Raw genomic sequence first — 23,288 nt, 5'->3', positions numbered from 1 at the left:
ATGGTCCCCCGAGCCAGGAGTGATTTCTGAGCACATAGTCAGAAGTAACCCCTGAGCATCACCGGGTGTGGCTGCCTACTGTGGACAGTCGGTTCCTCTTGTGTAACTGTGATTATCCAATTACCATCTTGACCCACTTGATAGATTCGGGGGAATGTTCTCAGAATGCTATAATAATGTGGCTAGGTAGTTAGCTCCCAAATAAAAGGCTTCTACTCTGAAAAGAAATGTATTTTTTAGAAAGAAAAATGCAACAATAAAAGTATAAAGAGGAAAAGACCTTCCTTCAGCTTCCCTCCACAAAGGGATGTGCTGTTAGGGAATGGGGGTTCGGTGGCCCAGATGACCCCTGCAGGGACCAACCAGATCAATACATAACTGCTCTGCCTATAGTGGGACTTGTTTCTGGGTCATTTTTATAAAAGGTTCTGCAATTGTTTCATTTAATATCAAAAAACCCTCAAATGTTCTCTTACTAAGAACAAAAGCCTTTCAAAATTAGAAGAGAAGCAAAAAAGTTTAGGAGCCATTGTCCAATTTCTAGTAAATCAACTCATATCTTTTCATTTTCGTTTCCTGACAAAACATTCCTTCATTTATTTTCCCACTAATAATGATTTAACTGAAATTAAAAACAGATTGCAAGACTTGTAATGAATTATTTAATAAAAACATAGATTCTACAGTTCATTTAAAAAGTATTTTAATATAAACATCACTTGTAAACAAAACCAGATAATGTTGATAATTTCGTTCTAAAAACTTCAAGCTCCTTTAACACTAAGATGCCACCTCAACTGTGAGTGCTTCACACTTCCCCGTCTCTTGATCTGTGCACATCACGTGTAAAGAGCCATCCCTAAACAAAAAACAAAACACAATAAGTCATATTCTCACTTATAAATACACAAATTTCATAAGAAACCTAGGTCTTGGACTAAATAAGAGAGCATGCAAAAATTTTAATGTAGTTAAGATAAAGAATAAACCTCTTTTTTTTATAGGGTCTCAAGTTTTGTTTTTGCTTTCAGGGGCCAACCCCCACCCCCCACAGTGCTTGGGATCACTCCTAGTGGTGCTCAGAGAGCACTTCTGTGGTGGTAGAAATCTGAGAGGGTTGGTCCTAGTCAGGGCAAGTACCTTAAGCCCTATAATGTCTCTTCAGCAAGTGTCTTTCAGTTTAGTACCATTTACTGTCACTAGGTGACTGTTCTTAAACGTTTCTTCCTGAACCACTTAGATGAAAAGCTGTACTCACTGTCAACCCACAAAGATAAAGTTCTCAAGTGTAAATCAGACTTCGTGGAAGCTCAAGATGCATCATGCCCATTTCAAATAAGGGCAAGCAAGACTCCCCTGTGAGGTCTATATTCTTACTAAGTATGGTGGAGGGAATACGTTAATTCGATGCGACTTACTTCCAAGAGAGTGCTATGGTAATGCAGATTTTTTTCACTGGGTTTTTTTGTTTGTTTGTTTTTGGGTCACACCCAGCAGCGCTCAGGGGTTACTCCTGGCTCTATGCGCAGAAATCGCTCCTGGCGATTGGTCCATATGGGACCAAATGGGTCCATTTGGGACCATATGGGATGCCGGGATTTGAACTACCGTCCTGCATGCAAGGTAAACGCTCTACCTCCATGCTATCTCTCTGACCCCAATGGTAATGCAGATTTTATAGCTCACTTCTTCAGAAAAATTTTTGCAGCAACAGTATGAATAAATGTATCCTTTTTCACAGGACACAGAATAGTGATAGTAATCATTTAAACCTTAGAAAACTGGAATTTAAATTAATCCCCCAATAAAGGCATCAAATTGGTTTGGCCTGGTTGATGACTAATGTAGGCTGAGAAGACCCAAAGTAAGGTCAGTTCAGGAAAAATTTCCAAAAGCAAATGACTTTAGATATCACAGAGTAAAACAGTCATTTTGAAGGGTGAAAGTTCATAAATAATCTTCCCAGAAAGACAATGGGTGGAGAATCGGAAAACTATTCAAACAAGTTGTCTCGAAGTGAATTGTCTTTACCTCGCAAGTAGTTGAATTTCTTACCTTTTCATAGTAAGAACAGCTAAGATATCACGTAATCCACCTTTTTTATCTAAATCCTGAAGTACAACCTATTTAAAGAAAATAGTAGATTATTTAGAACTTTGACCTATCTTAGTGAAATGGTGCGTTAATTATTCTATTGTGCCAAATATTATTACTGAAACAAACTTCTACCATTTCAAAAAAATCTAGAGTATAAAATAAGTTTCTTTAATGAAAATGTCTCCTCTAGGAGGGCATATTAAGAAAGTTAACTTATTTGTCCCTTGAGTATCATGTTCAGATTAAAGGGTTTATTGTCATGAAGTATTATTCCTAAAGTACAGATTACTAATGTCTAATTAAGACATAGCCACCACATGTAATTTATATTCCTGGAAATCTTCTATATGTGCTTCCATAAAAGCTTAGACACCTTCTATTAAAGAAGCAGAGAGCAAATTCTTTTGTACAATGAAGATTTAAATATACAGGGGCTGGAGCAATAGCACAGCAGGAAGGGCATTTGCTTTGCAAGTGGCCAGCCAGGGTTCGATCCCTGGCATTCCATAGGGTCCCCTAAGGCTGCCAGGAGTAACCCCAAGAACACTGCTGGGTATGGCTCAAAAAGAAAAACGTTTATATATACATAAAATTGTTTTTCATGATGCTGGGTCATCACACCCCTGATCTTACCTTAGGACTGTATATATAATGTTCCTGAGTACAGATCTGAGAGTTAGCCCTGGGCACCACTGTGTGTGACCCCAGTAGTGAATGACTACTACTAAAAAGAGTGTTGGAAGTCATATATCCAGGCTAGCATATATAACACTGACTTGTACCCAGAAGACCAAATTCCCTGAAACGAATTCATTGACTGGAGGCAATTACCTGTGCAAACTTGTTTTCCTCCACAGCGGAGCTTTTCCCCTCCGACTCATAGAGTTCAAGGCACACAGAAGAGAGACTTCCAGGGGCCTGTAACGTGTGCTGTCTTCGGGCTGGCAAAGGAGTCCCAGAGGGAAACAGCACAGCGAAACTCTGGGCGCCGGATTCATCCAGCCCCTAAGCAGCAGGACCAGAAAGTGCGTGTTTAGCTTTTCAATTAGAATTAAAAAAAAAGTAACAACTCTTATCATAAATGTCATCTGTGTTTCATCTGTGTTAACAATCTGGAAAGGACCTCATGGCCCAAGAGAAGAGAAGAGAAGGGAACCATGATCCTTAATCCTACCACACTTGACTTTGAAAATAAACTGAAATCTGCTGCTACGGATCTGAAGCTCAGTCAGGAATTTGCAAGTTACATTACTACAAAATTAATTTTAGGTTCGGTAAAAATTCATTATAGGAACTTAAGATAATGGTTCAATGATAAATGATAGAATTGATTTAAGTAAAATGCTAGAATGGAACTGGAAACATCTGCCCACACCCACAACTTTTCCTAGAAAACCCAGTCTGCAGTGCAAATGTGCAGCCGTCAGTCAACACACACTATCCAGGCTGGAAAAGCCAAGTGGGACGGCGCTGACCTTCACTAAGATGTCTTTGGCTGAGCACTCAACCTTCACGCAGTTCTCCAAGAGCAGGTTTTCTTTGCCTATGAGAATTCCTGCTTCCAAGGCAGCGCCGATTGGGGTGACCTCATCAGGCGGGATGGAATTGAGAAGCTCCCCTGTGGGGAAAAGGTCTCGGATCAGCTGCTGTAGCTTGGGGATCCGGGATGACCCTCCACAGAGGACGACCTAGAAGGGTAAGAAGAATTGCAGGGTTGTTCTTGTGGTTTTATTTTGGGGCCACACCAGGCGGTGCTCAGGTTACTCCTGGCTCTGTGCTCAGGAATCACTCCTGGTGATGCTTGGGGTAGCCTATGGGATGCTGGGAATTGAACCCAGATTGGGAACATGCAAGGCAAATGCCCTCCCCACTGTGCTATCACTCAGGTGCCAGGGTTTTCTCTTAGAAGCATGGATGTTTCTCAAAATTGAGCAAATGTAAACAATGAAATGAAAAAAACACAATTGTGGGGGCTGGATAGATAACACAGTGGAGAAGGCACTTGCCTTGCGAGGGCCAGCTGGCTCAATCTCTGGGAATCTCACATGATTTCCCCCTGAGTACCAGGAATGATTCCTGAGTAGAGAGCCAGGAATAACCTCTGAGCACCACCAGGTGTAGCCCCAAAGCCAAAAAAAGAAAATTCTGTTTTTAACATATTCTTGTTATACATGCTGTATAATCTGCATTCATTTATTTTGGGGCCACACCTTGCGATGCTCAGTGCTTACTACAGATTTGTGCTCAGGGATCACCCCTGGTGTTGCTTGGGGATCCCATAGGGTGCTGTGGATTCAACTGCATGCAAATACCCAATCTGCTGTACTATATTGTTCTAGTCCCCTGCATGGATATATTTGACATATTTATATGTATATAAATATATAGATTGGGCCCAAGAGATAAGCTAGTAGGTAAGGCATTTCCCTTGCAAGTTACCAACCTAGGTCCCATCCCTGGGACCTCATGCTCCTGAGCCCCACCAGTGTGGAGCTCCCCCCCAAAACAAAGTACACACACCACGTGTAGATTATATTCTCTGCTCATATGAGCTCTCTCCACATGCAGAAAACAATAGAGAACATACATGTGATTCACAGTTAATACCAGGCCGATGAGACATGATCACCAGAATTCATTCCAGAAAAGAAATACATTATTTAGTTTATCCTGCCTACATAAATCAAACAGCATTTTTCTTCTTTCTTTTGGTTTTTGGGTCACACTTGATGGCGCTCAGGAGTTACTCCTGGCTCTGCGCTCAGAAATCACACCTGGCAGACTCAGGTCGGTCATGTGCAAGGCAAATGCCCTACTGCTGGCTCCAGAAAGAATTTTTCTGATGGCAAAATAAAAATGGCCGGTTTGTCTTTGTGAAACTATCAAATAAGTTTTATCGAAGAATTACTTTTCTTGAGTAAAAAGACATATCGAATTATATGTCAGTATTCTAGAGGCCATGTGATGCTGGCTATGGGGAAGGGTCAGTACATTTGAGGTACTTTGGTTCCTCTTCCCCACTCCAACCTCTCTGGCCATAAACAGATCTATAGAAAACCCCACTATGTAAAGGTTCTCTTTTTATTATCGTTGTTTTTGGTTTCCCCTGAGTAGTTCTCAGGGCTTACTCCTAGCTCTATGCTCAGGGATCACTCCTGGCCATGCTCAGGAAACCACATGTAGTTCTGGGGATGGAACTCTGGCCAACACCAGACAAAGCAAGCACCCTACCTTCTGTCTTATCTCTGAGCCCACTTGTTTAAAGGAATCTGCAAACTATTATTTTTTTAAATGAAGACAAAGGAATCAAGCAAAAATCAGGCCCAAGAACCAGAAGAAACATTCCTCCACATTACTCCTGAAGGATTTCAGGAGTGGCTGGGGGCTGCATGTGACCACTTGAGTGGAAGCTTTGACCGATATTAACTTCCTGAAGTAGAAGGAAAGACGCATGGGGGCTCCCAATCTAGGGGAGGGAATTAGCTTTGATTGCAACATGGACCCCAAGCCAAAGCCAGGAAAGACCTGCTTCTTTCCTGACTATCCCGGCGCAGGGCCCCAAGAGAGTGTGTGGAAAAAACCAACACAGGAGATCTTGGATCCTCTTGGAGCAGGCAGCAAAGTATGTCAACTGCAGGAAACCTCAGAGATATGGGTGTCCAGTCCCAAGGACACCCCCATCAAGAGTCAACAACACCCTATGTTCCCGCTATTAGGTGTATCAGGGAAGGAGAATTAAGTAACCTCCTGGAGCCCCAGAACGGGTCAACTTCAATACCAGCAACCAGGAACTGTTTCCATGCTTAGAGAAAGGGTCTGGCACAGAAACACATTACAGTGTGAGGCTAAGCTGACTAACAAACCCTGAGTCCTTTTTACTAGGGAGTGAAAGATTCCAAACTGTGAGGTCACCAGTGCTCTTAGTAGCTTTCCTCGTTTAACACAAGTTCAGAAAACAGATTAGTACAATATATTCCTCTAGGACCGATGGGCCCTGGACTAAACCACTCTGAAAGTCTAAACCAGTTTGAAAACACTCTTGCAATAAGAAAAATAGATAACTGTTACCTTATTAATATCTTCAGCCGTCAGTCCGCTTTGCTTTAAGAGGTCTCTGATTGCATCGATGCATTTATTAAAAAGTGGAGAACAGAGCAGCTCAAATCTTGCCCTGTATTCACATACAAAACAGAGAGGAATAAGGTATAGGACAAAGACCTAACCTGATTAACTGACATATCCTTTCAAGTTGAAGAGCCAAGTTGGAAACCTGCTTCAAGGGTTTTCTTAAGTTCATTGTAGCTCCAGAGGTAGTACAGTGGATAGGGCGCCTGCCTTGCATGCAGCTGACCTGGGCTTGATCCCTGGCATCCCATAGGGTCCCCTGAGCACTATCAGGAGTGTAGTATGTTTCCAAGTTACTTGCTTGGTTGCTGGTTTTGTGTGGGCCACACAGAAGTCAGAGCTTGGGACTCACTTCTGACAATGCAGGATACTGAAAAGGGACAAGCAGGGGGTCAAGGGCAATGTCTTAGCCTATAAACTCACTCTCTGGCTAGTTGTTGGGGGCTGTGAGTAGGGCTATGGAAAGGTACTTATCACTTTCTCCTTTTGGATTTCTGGGTTAAGACGAAAGCACTAGTGACCTGTATTTACTTATGACAAGGGCACAAGTCTTTTTTTTTTGGGGGGGGGGCACACTTGCAGGGGTTCAGGGTTTATTCCTGGCTAGGTGCTCAGAAATCACTCTTGGCAGGTTCAGGGGATCCAATGGGATACTGGGGACTGAGCCAGGGTTGGCCGTGTGCAAGGCAAATGCCCTCCTTGCTGTGGTATAGCTCTCCCTATCAATTTGGTATATAGTTTTAAAAGGACATTTTTGTCTCTACATATATAATTTTATAATAAAGTATTGGGGGGGTGGCCTGGGGAAACAACCCTGAGGAAGTGCTGGGGAATTATGTTGCACAGGGGGAGCATATCCAGACTCCAACATTCACAGAATGTGCTCCTAGCCCCAATACCTTAAAGACGAAGACATTCTAAACACGAACAATCTGGAACTTCTTACCAACCTGGAAATGTTGCAGTCAAAGTCCTGCCCCTCATAGAGTGAGTCGAGGAAACAGTTGGCACTGCCCAAGGTCGATAAGGAGTGCTTGGCAACCTCAGCGCTGTTCATCAGTTTCATCATGGCACGGCCATTGCCCCTCACGTCATGCCGGAAAGACCTACATTGAAAAATTACTAGGTATTGGGGCCCGGAGAGATAGCGCAGCGGTGTTTGCCTTGCAAGCAGCCAATCCAGAACCAAAGGTGGTTGGTTCGAATCCCGGTGTCCCATATGGTCCCCCGTGCCTGCCAGGAGCTATTTCTGAGCAGACAGCCAGGAGTAACCCCTGAGCAATGCCGGGTGTGGCCCAAAAACCAAAAAAAAAAAAAAAAAAAAAAAATTACTAGGTATTTATAATTTATCTAAACTAAACTTTGGAGAGATTGGGACCAGATTAATAAGGGGTAAAAATTGATCTTTCTACCATATTTTAATATCTGGCTTCCAATCCTCCAAAAATGTTTAAAAAAAAAAATTCCCAGAAATTGAAAGAAGAATCTTTCCAAGAAAAGCGAGTAACAAAAAACGTATTTAAATCTTTGAAGTGCAAGGAACTGGAGCAATAGGACAAGGGGGTGGGCACTTGCTTTGCATAAAGTTTACTCAGATTCAATTGCCATCCCCAGAATCCTATATGAGCCCCACCAGGAGTAATTTCTGAGCTGAGGAATAGCCCCTGAGCACCACAGGGTGTGGCACAAAACCCCAAAACAACAATAAGGCCACTTGAATTGCTTCCTTCCAGAGCCAAACAGACTATTTCGAAGGAAGTAGACCAGTTGTTTCTCCAGGTAAAATAGAGGCCAAAGGAGATATATGTAACTGGGTCAAGTCTCTTGCATTTTGGTTTTGGGCCATACCTAGTGGCACTCAGGTTAATCCTGGCTCTGTGCTCAGGAATCACTTCTGGCAGCACTTGGGGGACCATGAGGGATGCTGGGGATCGAACCCAGGCAGCCAGTGATATGCAAGGCAAATACCCTCCTGGCTGTGCTATTGCTCCAGACCCAGCAATTTTTTTTTTAATTCTAATTTAGTCAAACTGAGGAAAAGGCTGTCTTGATTCTAAGTTGTTTTTTTTTTTGAGAGGCTCTCTGAATGTAACCGACCAATGACTGACTTTTGATATGTCAAATAGGATTTGAATTTTGCCCGAAAAATGATACTCAGGAACTGTGGCAGACTGTTGACTAAATATTCTGATATGAATCCACTTCAATGTGATTCCAATATAAGGTGAACTTTATCAGAACTACATTCCTCAAAGCCCAGATCCTGAGATCCCCCTCACCCAGTTCACAGAACCAGTGTCTTGGTAAACCCCAATACACAGGTGTCAAACCAAGGCCCCCACAAGCTGGATGTGGGCCTGAGTCGGATTCCTGCACCATACACAAATCCAAAAGCAATCATGTCTGGCACCTGGTGCTGGCCACTGGGCTCTGCTACCTAGACTGGACATTTGAGCTCTCGACAGTGCCATGGAAAAAGACCAGGCAGAAGCATTTCAGATGAATCTGCGCGAGAAAATTCCTGAAGAGAAACTTCAGGCCAAGCACCCATCAAGTCCCTGCCTCGGACCCACCTCTGAAACTCAGATGCCAGGTACTGTGCCAGAGTTTCTGTGAAGCGCGCCCCGCCGATGTTGTTGTCCGTGCTCGTGGAAAGAAGGCGGTAGAGGCCACTGTTGACTTCCATGAGACTGATGGACAATGAAGTTCCGCCCAGCTTAAACACCAAGACGTTGCTTCAAAGAAAAATAACAAAGGTATTTAGGAAAACCAGCCCAACACTCTGAAGAACATAAAACAGTAGAAGCCACTTTTGTTATTTTGTGTGTGTGTGTAAGACAAGTAGAAGTCACTTGTTTTAGTGTGTGTGTGTAAGACAGTAGAAGCCACTTGTTTTAGTGTGTGTGTGTGTGTGTGTGTGTGTGTGTGTGTGTGTATGTGTGTACCATAGGGGATGCTAGAGGTCAAACCAGGTCAGCCTTTTTTCAAGGTATGTGCCCTCCCTGCTGTACTCTCTTGAAAGTCACGTAGTTTCATCCCTTTAACTCACAAATGGGGACTGCGAATTTTCTATCAATAGCTTAAGTTCCTGACCATCACTTACGTAGCGATGAATCAAGCCTAGCACCCAGATCTTTTCATTCTGAGTCCAAGTTCTCTTTCAATTAATTTTCCTGGTGAAAGTGTTCGGTTTTTTGTTTTCTAAGTAGCAAGTTCAAAACATTCACTTTACAAAGTAGAGATCTCTGATGAGGGTACATTTTAAGAGAATTTAATGCAGAAATGTTATGCTAATATTACTGGCCTTTGCCCTTATATGCTCTTTTTTTTAATTATCTTTATTTAAACACCGTGATTACAAATATGATTGTAGCTGTATGATTACAGTCATGTAAAGAACACCCCCCTTCACCAGTGTAAGATTCCCACCACCAATTTCCCAGATCTCCCTCCTCCCCACCCTACCCACACCTGTACTCAAGACAGGCTTTCTATTTCCCCTCATTCATTCACATTGTTATGATAGTTTTCAGTGTAGTTATTTCTCTAACTGCACTCATCACTCTATGTGGTGAGCTTCATGTCATGAACTACACCTACATGGGTAGATAGGGGAAAATAAGGGTTGGGATTGAGGCAGTAAAAGATTAGAAATGAGCTTTGTAGGGCAGTATCAAGGTCACAATACAAGATGGATATTATGCATCAATAAACTATATGGATACAATACTATCAATAGGAGACCAAGGAGAAAAAATTTCCAGTGACTGTCCCAACATAAACCAGTGCTAGAACGGCCCGCCTTCCTCCCAAAGTGCATTCCTTTAGTGTAGGGTGAGGTAGGGGGAAAGCCTGATGACCCCTATAGAGTCCACCTGGACTGGTGCCAAGGGAAGGCCTGGAGTCCAGGGGAGAAAGAGGAGGACGGCTGGGAGCCTGCCAAGCCTCCCAGCACTCTCTAGACTAGGGAGAAGGCCTCTGGCATGGGGCCTCCCCAAACCCATACCTGGCAAGAGCTGGCCTCCAGAATCAAAGGGGAAACCGGAAGCCAGATATCTGCCCACCCTCCTCCTTATATGTTCTATAAAAAGCAAATAATCAAAACTAGGAGCTAATTTCCTCTGTATAAAAAGTCATGATCTCAGATATTCTAAGTCTACCTAATTTTTCTAAAAGTAATTTATTTATTTAATTTTTTTTTTGGTTTTTGGGTGACACCCGGCTGCGCTCAGGGGTTACTCCTGGCTCTACACTCAGAAATCACTCATGGCAGGCTCAGGGACCATATGGGATGCCGGGATTCGAACCACCATCCTTCTGCATGCAAGGCAAATACCCTATCTCCATGCTATCTCTCCAGCCCCTAAATGTAATTTTCTAGAGGTATTGTTTGATATTTTTTGTTGTTGTTTTGGGGAGACTCTTGGCCATGCTGCTCAGAGTTAGCCCCAGGCTTAGTGCTCCGGGATCACTCCCGGTGGGGCTCCAGTGGGGATAGAACCTAGATCAACTGCAAGGCAAGCACCTCACTCTTTATTACCACTCTGGCCTCCTAATTTTCTAGTTTCATACATAAAAGTTTAATTGTGAGATAAGACAGATATAAACAATTCGGGAGTTTTGTTCCTAAAGATGCATATACCATGTGTCCATTCTCTTAAGAAATAAAGTTCCTGGCAACTAAATTAGGATCATGTCTTATAATTTTATTACCTGTGCTGGATTTTCCTTCATCTCCTATCAAATGTAATAGAGAAATAAAATGTGAGTGACAAGAACAAAATAGCTCAATCTTCTCCCTGTCAGGCCCTCTCTCCCATTTCCCAGGTTATCTTTCTCCACTATCAGAAAGGTCTTTTTTATTCAGAAAGGCTTTTAACCTTTGCAGGGTGGACCAACTGTTTAAACTGCTATCATCTAACCTGGTTCCTGCAGTGACTAACTAAAAGCTGCCAATGCGATTTTTACCTTTTTCCAGTGGGAGAGTCTTGTCCAATTCCATAAGCCAGTAGAGCGGCGGATGGTTCGTGGATTAACCGCAAAACATTAAAACCAGCTGCTCTGGCTGCGTCCCTGTGGGCAATTTGCTTTCAGTGAATTTAATATTACAGAAAAGCTTGTCTACATTTTTAGAAACGTTCTATTGAAGATTCCATGCAATAGGCAGTAAGATTCCACCAACAGAACAAGTAAGAAGCAAGATATAGGACAAAAGATATGAATGTCACTTTGTATGAACCCATCATTTTTTGTATAAAATAATAATAATAATATTCTGAGTCTATTTTCTCAATAGATGAACAAGTGCTTCTGCTGAATACAGAAAAGAAAGTTCTCAGCGTGTGCAGGCTCACAAAATTTGTAAAGCCTTGAAGACACATTTATAATACATTTTAGTACTTCTAATTTCTCGAATTTAGGGTCATCATTTCTGACATTTCACAAGTTCAAATTCATAAAGGAAGTCTCTGTCCAGGGAGCAATTTAGATGCTTCTCAAAGCCCCCCAGGGTGCCCTGCTGAGAAAGGCGACCATGCCCATGGTCACCAGTTAAAGAAAGCAACTTGCTGTTTGGAAACTGTGAACTAAGGCAGACACTGTGAAGATAATTAACTGAAACTCCATAATTTTTTTTGTTTTGGGGTCACACCTATTGGCACTTGGGTTTGCCCTCAGAAATTGCTTTGCGCTTAGAAATTGGTTCTGGCTGGCTCAGGGGACCATATGGGGTGCTGGGATTTGAACCATGGTCCATTCTGGGTCAGCTGTGTGCAAGGCAAACGCCCTACCACTGTGCTCTCTCCAGTCCAAAATTATTCATTTTTTTGATAGGTAGATAGATTTTTATAGAGACTTAATTTTATTTAGGAAGATGTGAGGAAAGAGAGAGAGAAAAAAAAAGTTTGTTCACGGGCTTCTCCTAAGTGAAAATAAGTAAAGAAAAAGAAGCAAGTGAGAGATACATGTCCATGGGTGTGAGAAAAAAACAAAAGTGGAACTTAATTATCAACTTAACTTGGTAATTAAAAACATTTCAGGGGTCGGAGCAATAGCACAGTGGGTAGGGCATTTGCCTTGCATGCCACTAACCCAGGTTCGATCCCCCAGCATCCTATATGGTCCACCATCCCTGACAAGTCATTGCTGAGTGCTGAGCCAGGAGTAATCCCTGAGAGCCGATGGGTGTGTCCACCCAAAATAAGATTTCCAAACTGGAACACTGGTGAAGGGGTGGGACAATGCTGGAACACTGTATGACAGTTACTCAACCATCAATAACTTTTTAACTCTGTATCTCACAATGATTTAATTAAATAGAATATCAACTTTCAAACCAAAAAAGCTGAGCAAATATCCCCAGTGTGTACTTTTGACATTTCACAAGATAGGAATTAATGGTAATTACCATATAATGATATGTGCAAATATACACATGTACTTACAAATAGTCTTTTTTTTTTTTCTTTTTTAGTAATACTTAAGCACCATGATTACAAACATGTTTGTAATTGGGTTTCGGTCAAAGAAAGTACACTCCCTTCATCAGTACAACCTTCCTACCACCAATGGCCCTCATCTCCCTCCTCCCCCACAAATAGTCTTAACAAATTCAATTTTATCTTTTACAATATATTATGAAATTCGCATGCAATAAGAGAAATCACAAACTAGACTTACCCAAGAGCATTTTTTTGCTTTTCTCCAAAATCAAATGGAACTGTAATCACGACATCATTTGCATCAGAGCCCAAGACTGAATGTGCTGTTTCTTTATATGAAGAAATATAAAAATACATTAATACCAAAAAGAGGTACTGTGTGTGTATTGGTTTTGGGAACAGTGCTACTCAGGGCTAACTCCCAGTCCTAAACTCAGGGATCACTCCTGAGTGTGCTTGAGGACCATATAGGGTATTGGGGATTAAGCTAGGGTTATTAAACATTGTGAAGTTTTTTTTGTTTTGTTTTGTTTTGTTTTTTCAATGTGCGCCATCTCTCTCCTCTCAAGATTTGCCAGTTCACCAGACAGTGGCACCCTGACTTTCTTCTCTTGCTCTCTTTTGTTTGTTTTGGGGCCATACCCAGTGGTGCTCAGGAGTTACTACTGACTCTGCACTCAGGTGTCACGCCTGGTAGGATCTGGGAACCATATGGATGCTGGGGTTCGAACCTGGATTGGCAGTGTGCAAGGCAAATGCCCTACCCACTGTGCTATTGTTCCGGCCCCATCTTGCTCTTAAAAATGTCCTACATCTTGTGGTTGTGGCCAACTATGGGGGCCAGAACTAGGCAGTTTCCAGAGAGCCTGGCTGGCTCTTAGGCATCTACATTTCAACCATTTCCCAGACAACATGGATCTACAGAGAAAATGTTTCTAATGTACCCTTGTGAAGACCAAAGTAATGTTAGTTCAAGAGTTTAAAGGGCTTCTTCCAGCCAACAGATTTGTAACAGCAAGGTACCTTATAATCTACTTCAGAAGTTTCAAAATGGTTCTATAGAAGGCTCCTTGGGTCTTCCCTTGGTGTGGTGAGGAAATCAGCCCTTCTGAGTGTACTGACCAATGCAGCTTCACCAAGCTGGCCTCACATTTTTATCTCAGTAAATCACGAAAACTTTCACCTGCTCTAATCCACTGTCATTACTCCAGAGGAAATCAAAATCTGAGAGTCATGTGACCAAAGTCACAAGGCCAATGAGTGCCTGCCTGGTCAGGAGGAGCCTCTAGTCTCCTCACTGGACATCTGCTGAGTCACCCTGCTTCACCCTAGAGCAAATAACATGTCTTGATTTATTTTTTTGAGGCCTACCTAAAGGTGATTAGAGGTGACATTCGGTAGTACTTTGTGTGTATCAGAACCCAGCTTTAGTAATATGCAAATCATGTGCTCCACCACTGTGCCATAGACCAAGCCATCCCCCTCATCCCCGACTTCTTAAATGTCAATTTTCTAATCCATCTCTTTTGAACTGTACCTTTCATTTTACTGAAAATCAATTTGGCAACATCTTCGGGGTTAACAAATTTTGTTTCTTCTCCAGTATCTATTTCAAATCGCAATTTCCCATTTTTTTCAGTGACCTGTAATGGAAATTATATGCGTGTTACATAAGGAATTCTTTTCATAAAATTGCAGTTTTGAAGCTGTCAAAGTTCATAAGTTCTTTTGATTAATAAGAGAAGTAACCCAAACGCATACTCACTGAACATTTACTTTCCGAGATGTATTTCTGAGCTTGGCGGTCATCAGAGCTGACAAGAGAGAGGGAGAGTTAGATATTAAAACTAGCATACCTGTGAGATAAGGTTTAGAGGATTTGCATTTTCAGATTCACTGAAAAATATACAGAAATTTTATGTTGCTGATAGTAAAAACTTCAACTATTTGACACATAATTCCATTACACATCCATAATTATAGTGTGGGCTTAAAAAGTGCATTACAAAGGTCAGAGTAATTCTATCAAAGTGTCTGCATTCACATCTGACATTAATTTTTAACGTGTTCTGCTCTTGCTACTCACAGATGCTAGGCATTGAGAGTTGATTTAATGTTCTAAGTAAAGCTGTCACATCCGGTTCTGAAAACCCAAACAATGAGATCAAAGGGAAGAGGAGGTAGCAAAGCAAGGACAAGCCAAAATACCAGGCACCATCTTTCTGACTTGGCTTCCCAATATTTCCAAAGATTCCAAATCCCAAAGATCGAGCAGAAGCATGAATATTCTACATGGAAAAGCACATTGTGCGTGTATATGGTCTATTACAATATCCTAAACTATTAGCTACTAAAGAAATGTCTATGGCAATAAAAAATATTAAATACTATGGGTATCACACAGCATAATGCCAACTTATGCCCATGGCAAGTTTCCACATGCACACCCTCCCTGGGTGTCGTTCCAACACCACAGGTGAGTGGTTTACCAGCAACTGGGAGCTAACGGTCCTAGAGGATCAGTGACTAAAAAGCTACTAAGGTGCAGGGCATTTGTGATCCCAGATCGTGTTCATCTGGGACAAAGACCACAAATAGCCTGCACTCCAACCAGGGCTTAAAGCCTGATCCTTGGCGGAATTTGTCTAGAAGCTAAGATCCCCTCATTCCTTAAATTTCTTTTAAGGACTCATTCTTTCCTGCTGAGGCCTGTCTGAATGTGTGATAGGGGAGGTGAGAACTGACAATGCCTGACTCTACAGGAAAGGAGCATGGGAGGGTTGGCTGGAAGGGTAAGACAGAAGAAGGGACTTTACAACACACTCCTGTTTTAGGACTCAAGAACACTCGAGTGCCCTCAGATTTCTTTTTCGCTGCCTGAGAAAGGACAGAAAACAGGTAGTTTGTCCAGCTACACTGGAATCGGGCGTCCCAAACATAGCACCCTACCCACTCACTCTTCCCTTGCCCCACTGTTCTAGTCCTCTGAGGGAGCAATTACTCTCCACACTATAAAACAATGAACCTGCCCATAATTGGTGGTTGTCTAGGCACGCTGTGGGCTGGGCCTGCTCTCTGGAGAAGAGCATCTGGCAACTGAGCAAAGGGGTCCTATTCTGTGCTGGGATCGATGACTCAGACCAGGGCATGGGATGTTTCTTCAGTCTGGCAAGAATGGGGAACACATGTGGCTCAGAGGCCATAATCATGGGAGAGTAGCCAAGGACATAGGTGATAAGTGGTCACGAGTTATAGCCGGAAAGTGGAGCGATCCATGGCCAGAGAGAAAACTTTTATTTAACCACACCAAGATTAGGTGATCGATGTAGCAGACCCAAAGGGTGGCACACATAACACGCACTGCTCCTTCCTGGGGCCAGGCGTCACCCAGATCCTTCCGGCAGCACAAAGTCTCCAGAAGGCCATGGCCAGCGGGGTATTCACAATGTTCTTGGGAGGCAGCTGGACAGGCCAGTGGAGGAGGCCGACTTCCCCTCTCCAAGAGGCAGCTGCCTCTGGGACAGTCTCAGCCTTTGCTTCTCCCTCTGAACCATCCCCTTTAGTCTTAGTCCACACCAAGGACTTGAGCCCCCAGATTCTCACCTCCTTAGTGGAGCCCTGTGCCTTGCCTTAGCAATTCCCTGGCCTTGACTACATCGTGATTTATGCACTTTGTTGCCAGCAAGTCACATTGACAGGCCCACCTGTCCCTGTCTACCCACAGCCCTTCGCAGTCCTAGAAAGTCCAGCTGCAAAGGGGTTACCCAGTGATGTCTACCGCATGCCCTTTTGTGTGATGGTCCCAAATAATAAAGCTGCTTGGATGTCTCTGTATCACACCCCGATAACGTGCCCCCGTCAAGCCTGGCCTGGCCTGTGTGGTGCTGAGGAACCCACAGATATGTGGCTACACAGTCAGACTGGAGACCACATGCGAGTGACAGTCAGCACAGTACATGGTGTCAAAAAATTTCATTTTTGCTTTGTTACTTATCAGAATTTGTTTTAAAGGAAGCTACTGGAAGATAGCTAATCCAAATTCCTTGTTTTCATTTTTTAAAAAGAGAAATCAAGACCACCCCAAAGGACAAATAGTTTACCCAGAGACTGAGTGAATTAGAGCACTGTAGAAATCAGAAGTTCCAAAAAGACAAATAGATTACCCAGAGACTTAGTGGATTAGAACCCTACAGTTGTAAAATTCCAATGCATTTCCATGAGCCTCAGGCTACCTTCCATCCTACTGGGCCTGATATGTCTACTCCTATGGTGGTTGGCACTTTCCACCTTTAACTATTTTCAGTATTTCGGGAAGAACCCAAGTCTGAAAAAGAAACAAAACTTCTCCAAGCTTTTTTTTTTTAAGTCTCTCCATTGGGAAGAAAGCTTTTAAAATTCTAATTTTCCAAATTGTGCTTCCAGAAAATATTAAGGAAACCACTGAAAGCTTTCAAGTTAGTTTAATGATGTCCGGTACTGCCTTCCCTCCCAGAAAGGGAAAACTGCTCCATACTTTCCTACCTCAAAGGGACAGGAAGGGCTGGGGGGTGTGGAGGCATGTCGTGATTGTGGAATTGTGCTTTAAAGGACTTATCTTTGGTGTTTGTATCCATAAAATGTTCAAGTGGCTCTCTCCCACCATCTTAATGCCATTAATATGTAAACTTTTGTCTACTTCAATTTGAGAATAAGTGACTTTTGAGAAAGTTAAGAAGGACAGTCTTTTGAGTGTTCGCCTTTAGGCACAGCCTAACAGACAGTAGCTAACAGAGAAAAAAAATAAACCAAAAGTACATTTCTCAAGCCCTATTTCCTACAGGCCCAAACTATTTCAAATGGCAACCCAAATTAGAATCACACATGTGACCCCTAATAATATGGACTGTAAAGAATTCATTTACACTCACCATCCCAGATTATCAATATGGACTTGGCTGTGGCTGCTTCAGTTTCCAGCCACACTCTCAGAACTAGTAAAATGGGAGAAAACTGGCCTGACTGTTGGGGGCACTCACAGTGGTCATGTTACAGACACAGAAGTGTGTGTGACTGTCAGCGAGAACGGAAGCGCCACACGTTATGTTGAGTCTAAGGAACTACAGATGTGAAAACCAAGGTCCCAAACTTCAGGAAGCGGGAGAAGATTCGACAGCAAGATCCCCACGCGCCTGTCCCAGCTCAGCCCCAACTAATGTGGCCTTGGGAAGGTTCGTGCAAGAAACTGCCATGTGTGAGCTGCTCTATACCCTCAAACCCTTCACAGCTCAGGGTCCCTGGATCCTCACAACAACCCTGTGAGGTGGGTAAGGGGGAAAAGATGCCTGGTTCCATGTTACTGACAAGGAACCTGATGAAAAGAAGAGAAATAAATGGATCCATTCCTAGGACATGCCCAGAGCTGGCCCTCCTGGTCCATGTCTCCCGCAGCATGTGGACACTCCTTCCTACCGCTATAAGCAAGAGGGCTGGAGGGCAGAAGTGGGGGCCCACTCGGGGCTCCCCACAGCTAACTTTTGGCGTTGGAAACAAGCGTCGGCAGCAGCTTCTCCAACCCCAACTGGAAGGTCCTGGTGGCTTGTTCCACAGCAGTGGCCAGGCGCCTAATGGCACTAACCGCATCCCTGCGGAGTGCATTGGCTGCATCCTGTTGGGCGCTGATCTCCTGGCCCAGCGCAATCAGCCTGTCCAACTTTTCTGCCTCCTGCTTCGACAGTTCTCGTGCCAACCTCCTGTTCTCTTCCAGCTCTGCAGTGAGAGTCCTGGCTAGAGATCGCCTTCGTCGCCTTGCCCACGGTGGCGGGGACACTCTGGTCAAAGGTCTGGGTGTCCCAGGAACAAAAGGCACTGTGGAGGCGGCAGGAGTAGTGGAGGGAGGTCGCCGAGCAGTGGACACTTCGGGAGAGGATTGGTCGAGGCTGGTGTGGGGACTAGGCTCTTGGGACAGTCCTAGTCTGGTTAGGGGACTGCTATTTTGGCAGGGGCCTGTGGCCCCTCTGAAAAGGTGGTGAGAGCTGTTGTAGCTGGGGGTCCCTTGAGAGCACCCTGAAAAACAAAGCAACAGGTTTTATTTGTTTTTTTTTCAACAGGTTTTTTTATTTAAAAAAAAAATCACATTGCCAAAGGGAAGGTCTCGAGCCCATGGCAGGTCTGAGCTGATCCTCCCAATGTCCAAAACCCATCTGCAGTCCCTTGGATGGGGAGAGGTCGCTTCTGTCACTTGGGCTTGCTGGCATGTTACCTTAGCTCCCAAATCTAACCCCCTTATTCACTGAACCCCTTTGCCATATAGCTGTGCAACCCACTCCATGGCGCTAAGTGCCCAGAAACCCATTAGAAACAGTGCCAAACTAGTGGGGTTCAGGTATCTATCTCCGCCTCCCACCCATAGGGTTTGAAAACCCAAAGAACCATCCTGGCATTGCCACATTTCGAACCAGCTGCCCTGGGGAACCCCCAACCCTTTCTCCAATTGGGCAATACCTGCACCAGAGGATTCATCCCAGGAGTCTTCTAGGCCGCTGGTCTTTCGAATCTGTTCACTGACGCTCAGGTGACAATCCGCAGTGGATTCCTTGGCTGTTTTCGGGACAGCCTGGGGGTCTGGCTCCTGCATCCCCTTGGTGCTCAGAAGGCAGGGCTCTCCCTCCCCAGAGGCCACTACATCAGGCTTACAGGGCTGGGCCTGAGCTGCTTCTTCCGTCATGTTGCCTGGGCCTAAGTCTGTGTCTGGGTCAACTGCAATCTGATTCCGGAGCAGCCGATCCAGCATATTGTAAAACGGGCAGCGGGTCTGCTCCCCAATACCAGTGCCCTGGGCAACAGCCGCCTTCAAGTACAAGGCCTTGAGCACCTTGAACTTGGAGCGGCACTGGCGCTCGGTGCGGCGGAAGCCCTCCTGTTGCATACGCCTAGACACGGCCTGGTAGACATCAGCATTATGGTGCACGGTCTGCAGGCGTTGGATGTACTTGGCCTCGCCTAGGATGGAGAGAAGCGTGCGCGTCTCCTGCCTGGACCAGCGGATGCCCGCACTGCTGCTGCTGCTGTTGCTGGCCCCGGCCATGCTGGTCTGGGCGAATGGTGGAAGCTCCCGGGCGGTGGGAGAGGTGCCAATCTGAAGGTAGGTGGGGAGTGGGGTTTTGGGGACAGCTCTATTTGGGTTCTCAGTGTCCTTCCAGGTGATTCTTCTCTCTTGGGGCTTAACTGCTCAGAAGCCCAGGCCAGAGGCTGCATTTCTGGCTGCAAGGCCACAGGGGAAGGAGTGTTACAGAGAGGGCTAATGGGTCCGTGCTACCAGGATGGAGGTCGCACACCCAAGCCCAACGATGACAACTGTAGCGGGGGCTAGCGAGAGGGGCACAGGCCCTGGCCAGAGGAGAACTGGATCCTCCACATAGAGCACAGTGTGCCAAGAAAACTACCCATCTGGGGGCTGGAGAGATAGCATGGAGGTAAGGTGTTTGCCTTGCATGCAGAAGGCCGGTGGTTCGAATCCTAGCATCCCACATGGTCCCCCAAGCCTGCCAGGGGTGATTTCTGAAAGTAGAGCCAGGAGTAACCCCTGAGCGCTGCCAGGTATGATCCAAAAACCAAAAAAGAAACAAAAACCCAAAAAACCTACCCATCTAGAAAAGACTGTAGGAAACAGACAGAGCATGAGAGAAAGTCTGAAGTAGCTCATGTGAGCCAGCAAGACCAGGGCAACTGTGTCTGTCCAAAGGGTGCTCGCCTTAGACTCCAGTCCTGATCAGATCACCCATTTGACTGTCTCCTTTACCACCCTGCTGTTAAAAGTTGCCACTTGAGGCTAAAGAAGTAAATGGCTGCTGTTGAGAGGAAGAAAAAGACCACCTTGTTCCTGATGGCCCGCCCTAGTGCAGTGCGAAACAAACTTGCTGGGGCCCAGGTCACTGCAGATGTTTTGTGCCTGAATAGGCCCATGCTGGGCTGGGTCCAATTACTCCCTATTCTGAAAGATGTTACCTACCATTGCAAGAAATCCAGAAAGACACTGGATTGTTCCACTCTCTTTACTCATACCCATATGTGAAGTTACAATTTCAAAACCCCAAACCTCAAAATAAAGATATGTGGGTAGAGCTGTGACAAAAAAAAAAGTGAATTCTCTAATACTCTAGGGTTTTGGCTTTAGCACAAAAATTTATCTTGGGGTTGGTGTGATAGCACAGAATGCAAGGTGTGTGTATTGCATGTGGCCAATCTGGAAACCTGTTCAATTCCCGACATCCCATATAGTCCCCAGGCCTGCCAGGAACGACTTCTGAGGAGCCATCAGGTCCTCTGTGCCAGGAGTAACCCCTGAGTGCCATTGGATATGGCCCAAAACAAAACAAAAACAAACAAAAATTATATCTTAAGAAAAAAAATGAACATCAACTTCAGTGTAACTAAATAGAGACCAAGAAATAATTCAACAAATGTGGGGCCAGAGTTATAAACCCTTTTGAGAGAGGGGGTTTGCCTTGCAGGTGACCAACCTGAATTTGATCCCCAGCAGCCCCTATATACCCTGACTCCAACAGGAGTGATTTCTGCACAAAGAGCCAGGAGTAAGCCCTGAGCACAGCTGGATATAGCCCAGAAAGAAAACAAAAATTCTACTAGTACATAAAAGAAATATTAGTGTTTTAAGTGGCAATCTCTAATCTTAAGACAGATACAAGACCAATTTATATTCTCCATAGAATGAAGTAGAAAGCAAAGAAGCCACAAGCAAGGGTCTGAACTCAACCCGACCTAGCACTCCCCCCGCCAACTAAATTCAGAGGTACCCTAACTTTCAATCTTTTTATCTTCACTCATATCCGGAAGGAAAAAAGTCTACCCTAGCAATCTCCCAGGAATTTAAGAAGATTAAATGCAACAATAGATAGGGAAGCACTCTACTGAAAATTAGACATTATAGCAAGTATTGCTACCCAGTGAAAATAAGAAACCGCAATTACCATGGCAATGTGTAATTTGAGGAGACATAAGTCTGGTAAAGGCAGCTGCTTGAATCTTTTAATTAGCATCTCAGCAGATGATTAACCTAATTCTTCCGTCATTAATTAAGCTATGACTCTAATGATTAAACATGAAAGGCAACCAGAAATCTTCCTTCCTGGCAAGTGTCACAAAAGGGAACCGGAAAGATAATCCATAGCTTTGGTTCTAAATTATGAATCATAATGATAGATTTTTATGAACATCAATACCAAGTTGAGAGAAACGTTCAAATTCCCAGAGTTTTCAACGTTCCCCTCAGTTTAAAATAAAAAAAAAAAAAACACAAGGAGAGTCAAAATGACAACTCAATGAGAAAAAAAAAAATGTTACCAAAACTTAATGCACATTGGTGGATGCTACCAGAACTGTCAGTAAAAGCACAACAAATGTGTAAGTGAACCCTTTTTTTTGGAAATGACATTCTAATCGTCAATGGGAGAAGCTTCATGATGGCCGTTCACATCAACAGAAAGACACCCTCAGCTCAGGGGGTACGAACCCATTCCCAGAAAGTTCTCCTCCTTACCTTCTGCCGAGGATCTGCTTGACTTTCATCACCGTATTCGAGATATTTCTGATTCTACTCTGTTTGGCTGCCAATCCAACCACCTGAAAGACCACCTCTATTATCACCAAGCAGGTCATTTGAACTGATGTGAAGGGCTAAAGAGGGGGAGGAAATGCTTACCTCTTCGTTTTCCGAGTAGGCGACGATAGCTGGGGTCACTCTGTCCCCGGCATCATTGGCGACTACATCAGCCCGGCCATCCTGAGGAACACAAGCATTTCCATGAGGAGCTTCTCCAAGAAGTGAAAGCTACCAGCTTTGATTTAGCTTTGGGTTGGGGAGCAGCGGGGAGGCACATCCAGCAATGCTCAGGGAGTACCTATGGGATGCTGGGGATGAAACCCAGGCCGGTCACATGCAAGGCAAACAAATGCCCTCTCTGCTCACTTATACTAAGGTTCCAGCCCCAGCTACCAACTCCTAAACATTGATACAGGTGTGTGACTTGGGTCAACTCTGCCAGGAAGGGAAAATTTTACTGAAACTTGCAAGTTTCAATAACCAGGACGGATTTCCTGGATTTTGTAGAAGGCCTCTCCAAGTTATTTTGGGGTTCCCAAGCTGCTGTGCAATGAATAACATGCGGCTCCAAAGGCTCCAGCATGCATTTTCCTCCTCCTCCCTGCAAATGCATCCTCCCCTCTCTTCCCTCCCCTCACAACACAGCCTTCTGCACTTTTGGGGACCCTTCCTGGGAGATAATCGTGACTTTGTTCGCCCCTTCTTCCTCCCCTATGATGCAGAAAAGACCTCTCAGGGGCCAGCTGACATGGGTCCAACAAGGCTGATCCAAGAGCACCCAACAAGGAGTCCACTCACTTCCAACGAGGGCGGGCGCGGGCGGGGACCCAGACCCGGACCCCTCGCCTTGCAGCTCCCACAGACCCCCAAGGCCCAGCCACGCAGCCTCTCCCCTGATCTTCCCGGACTCCAGCCGTTCCACAAGCCCCTCCTCACCTTATAGACGGCCACACAGGCCGACGTACAGCCCAGATGCACCCCGATGGCTGCCATGGACTGCAGACACCGCGGCGGCAGCAGTAGGAGCG

The 23,288-nt window shown here is 44.5% G+C and overlaps 2 protein-coding genes across 2 annotated transcripts; both read right to left on the bottom strand.

The window, feature by feature from the left end:
• Window positions 1-648: 648 nt before the first annotated feature.
• HSPA14 (heat shock protein family A (Hsp70) member 14) lies at window positions 649-23,256 on the bottom strand. The gene is made up of 14 exons (XM_049777795.1): window positions 23,197-23,256; window positions 22,360-22,440; window positions 22,198-22,280; window positions 14,428-14,476; window positions 14,200-14,305; window positions 12,901-12,991; window positions 11,191-11,295; window positions 8,796-8,957; window positions 7,173-7,328; window positions 6,166-6,268; window positions 3,573-3,785; window positions 2,929-3,102; window positions 2,056-2,123; window positions 649-859 (listed from the first exon to the last, which is right to left on the bottom strand). The coding sequence occupies exons 1-14, from the start codon at window positions 23,251-23,253 to the stop codon at window positions 781-783; spliced, it is 1,527 nt and encodes a 508-aa protein (XP_049633752.1). The 5' UTR covers window positions 23,254-23,256; the 3' UTR covers window positions 649-780.
• On the bottom strand, window positions 17,873-22,399 carry MSANTD7 (Myb/SANT DNA binding domain containing 7). The gene is made up of 4 exons (XM_049777803.1): window positions 22,360-22,399; window positions 22,198-22,280; window positions 19,143-19,901; window positions 17,873-18,704 (listed from the first exon to the last, which is right to left on the bottom strand). Exons 3-4 carry the CDS (start codon window positions 19,723-19,725, stop codon window positions 18,169-18,171), a joined length of 1,119 nt encoding a protein of 372 aa, XP_049633760.1. The 5' UTR covers window positions 19,726-19,901; window positions 22,198-22,280; window positions 22,360-22,399; the 3' UTR covers window positions 17,873-18,168.
• Window positions 23,257-23,288: the final 32 nt, after the last annotated feature.

This window comes from Suncus etruscus, chromosome 7 (genome assembly GCF_024139225.1).
Source record: "Suncus etruscus isolate mSunEtr1 chromosome 7, mSunEtr1.pri.cur, whole genome shotgun sequence".
NCBI lineage: Eukaryota > Metazoa > Chordata > Mammalia > Eulipotyphla > Soricidae > Suncus > Suncus etruscus.
The sequence above is the reverse complement of the archived record's forward strand: the minus strand, read 5'-3'. Positions and strand labels throughout refer to the sequence as shown.

What these genes read in the sequence shown, in the direction of transcription:
- MSANTD7 (XM_049777803.1), bottom strand. Translation starts at nt 19,725, where the DNA reads ATGGCCGGGGCCAGCAACAGCAGCAGCAGCAGTGCGGGCATCCGCTGG. An exon ending in GGATGAATCCTCTGGTGCAG is followed by an intron (nt 18,705 to 19,142) that starts GTATTGCCCAAT and finishes TTTGTTTTTCAG; the next exon opens with GGTGCTCTCAAGGGACCCCC.
- HSPA14 (XM_049777795.1), bottom strand. Translation starts at nt 23,253, where the DNA reads ATGGCAGCCATCGGGGTGCATCTGGGCTGTACGTCGGCCTGTGTGGCC. An exon ending in CCTGTGTGGCCGTCTATAAG is followed by an intron (nt 22,441 to 23,196) that starts GTGAGGAGGGGC and finishes TGTGTTCCTCAG; the next exon opens with GATGGCCGGGCTGATGTAGT. An exon ending in CTGGCATCTGAGTTTCAGAG is followed by an intron (nt 7,329 to 8,795) that starts GTGGGTCCGAGG and finishes TTTTCAATGTAG; the next exon opens with GTCTTTCCGGCATGACGTGA.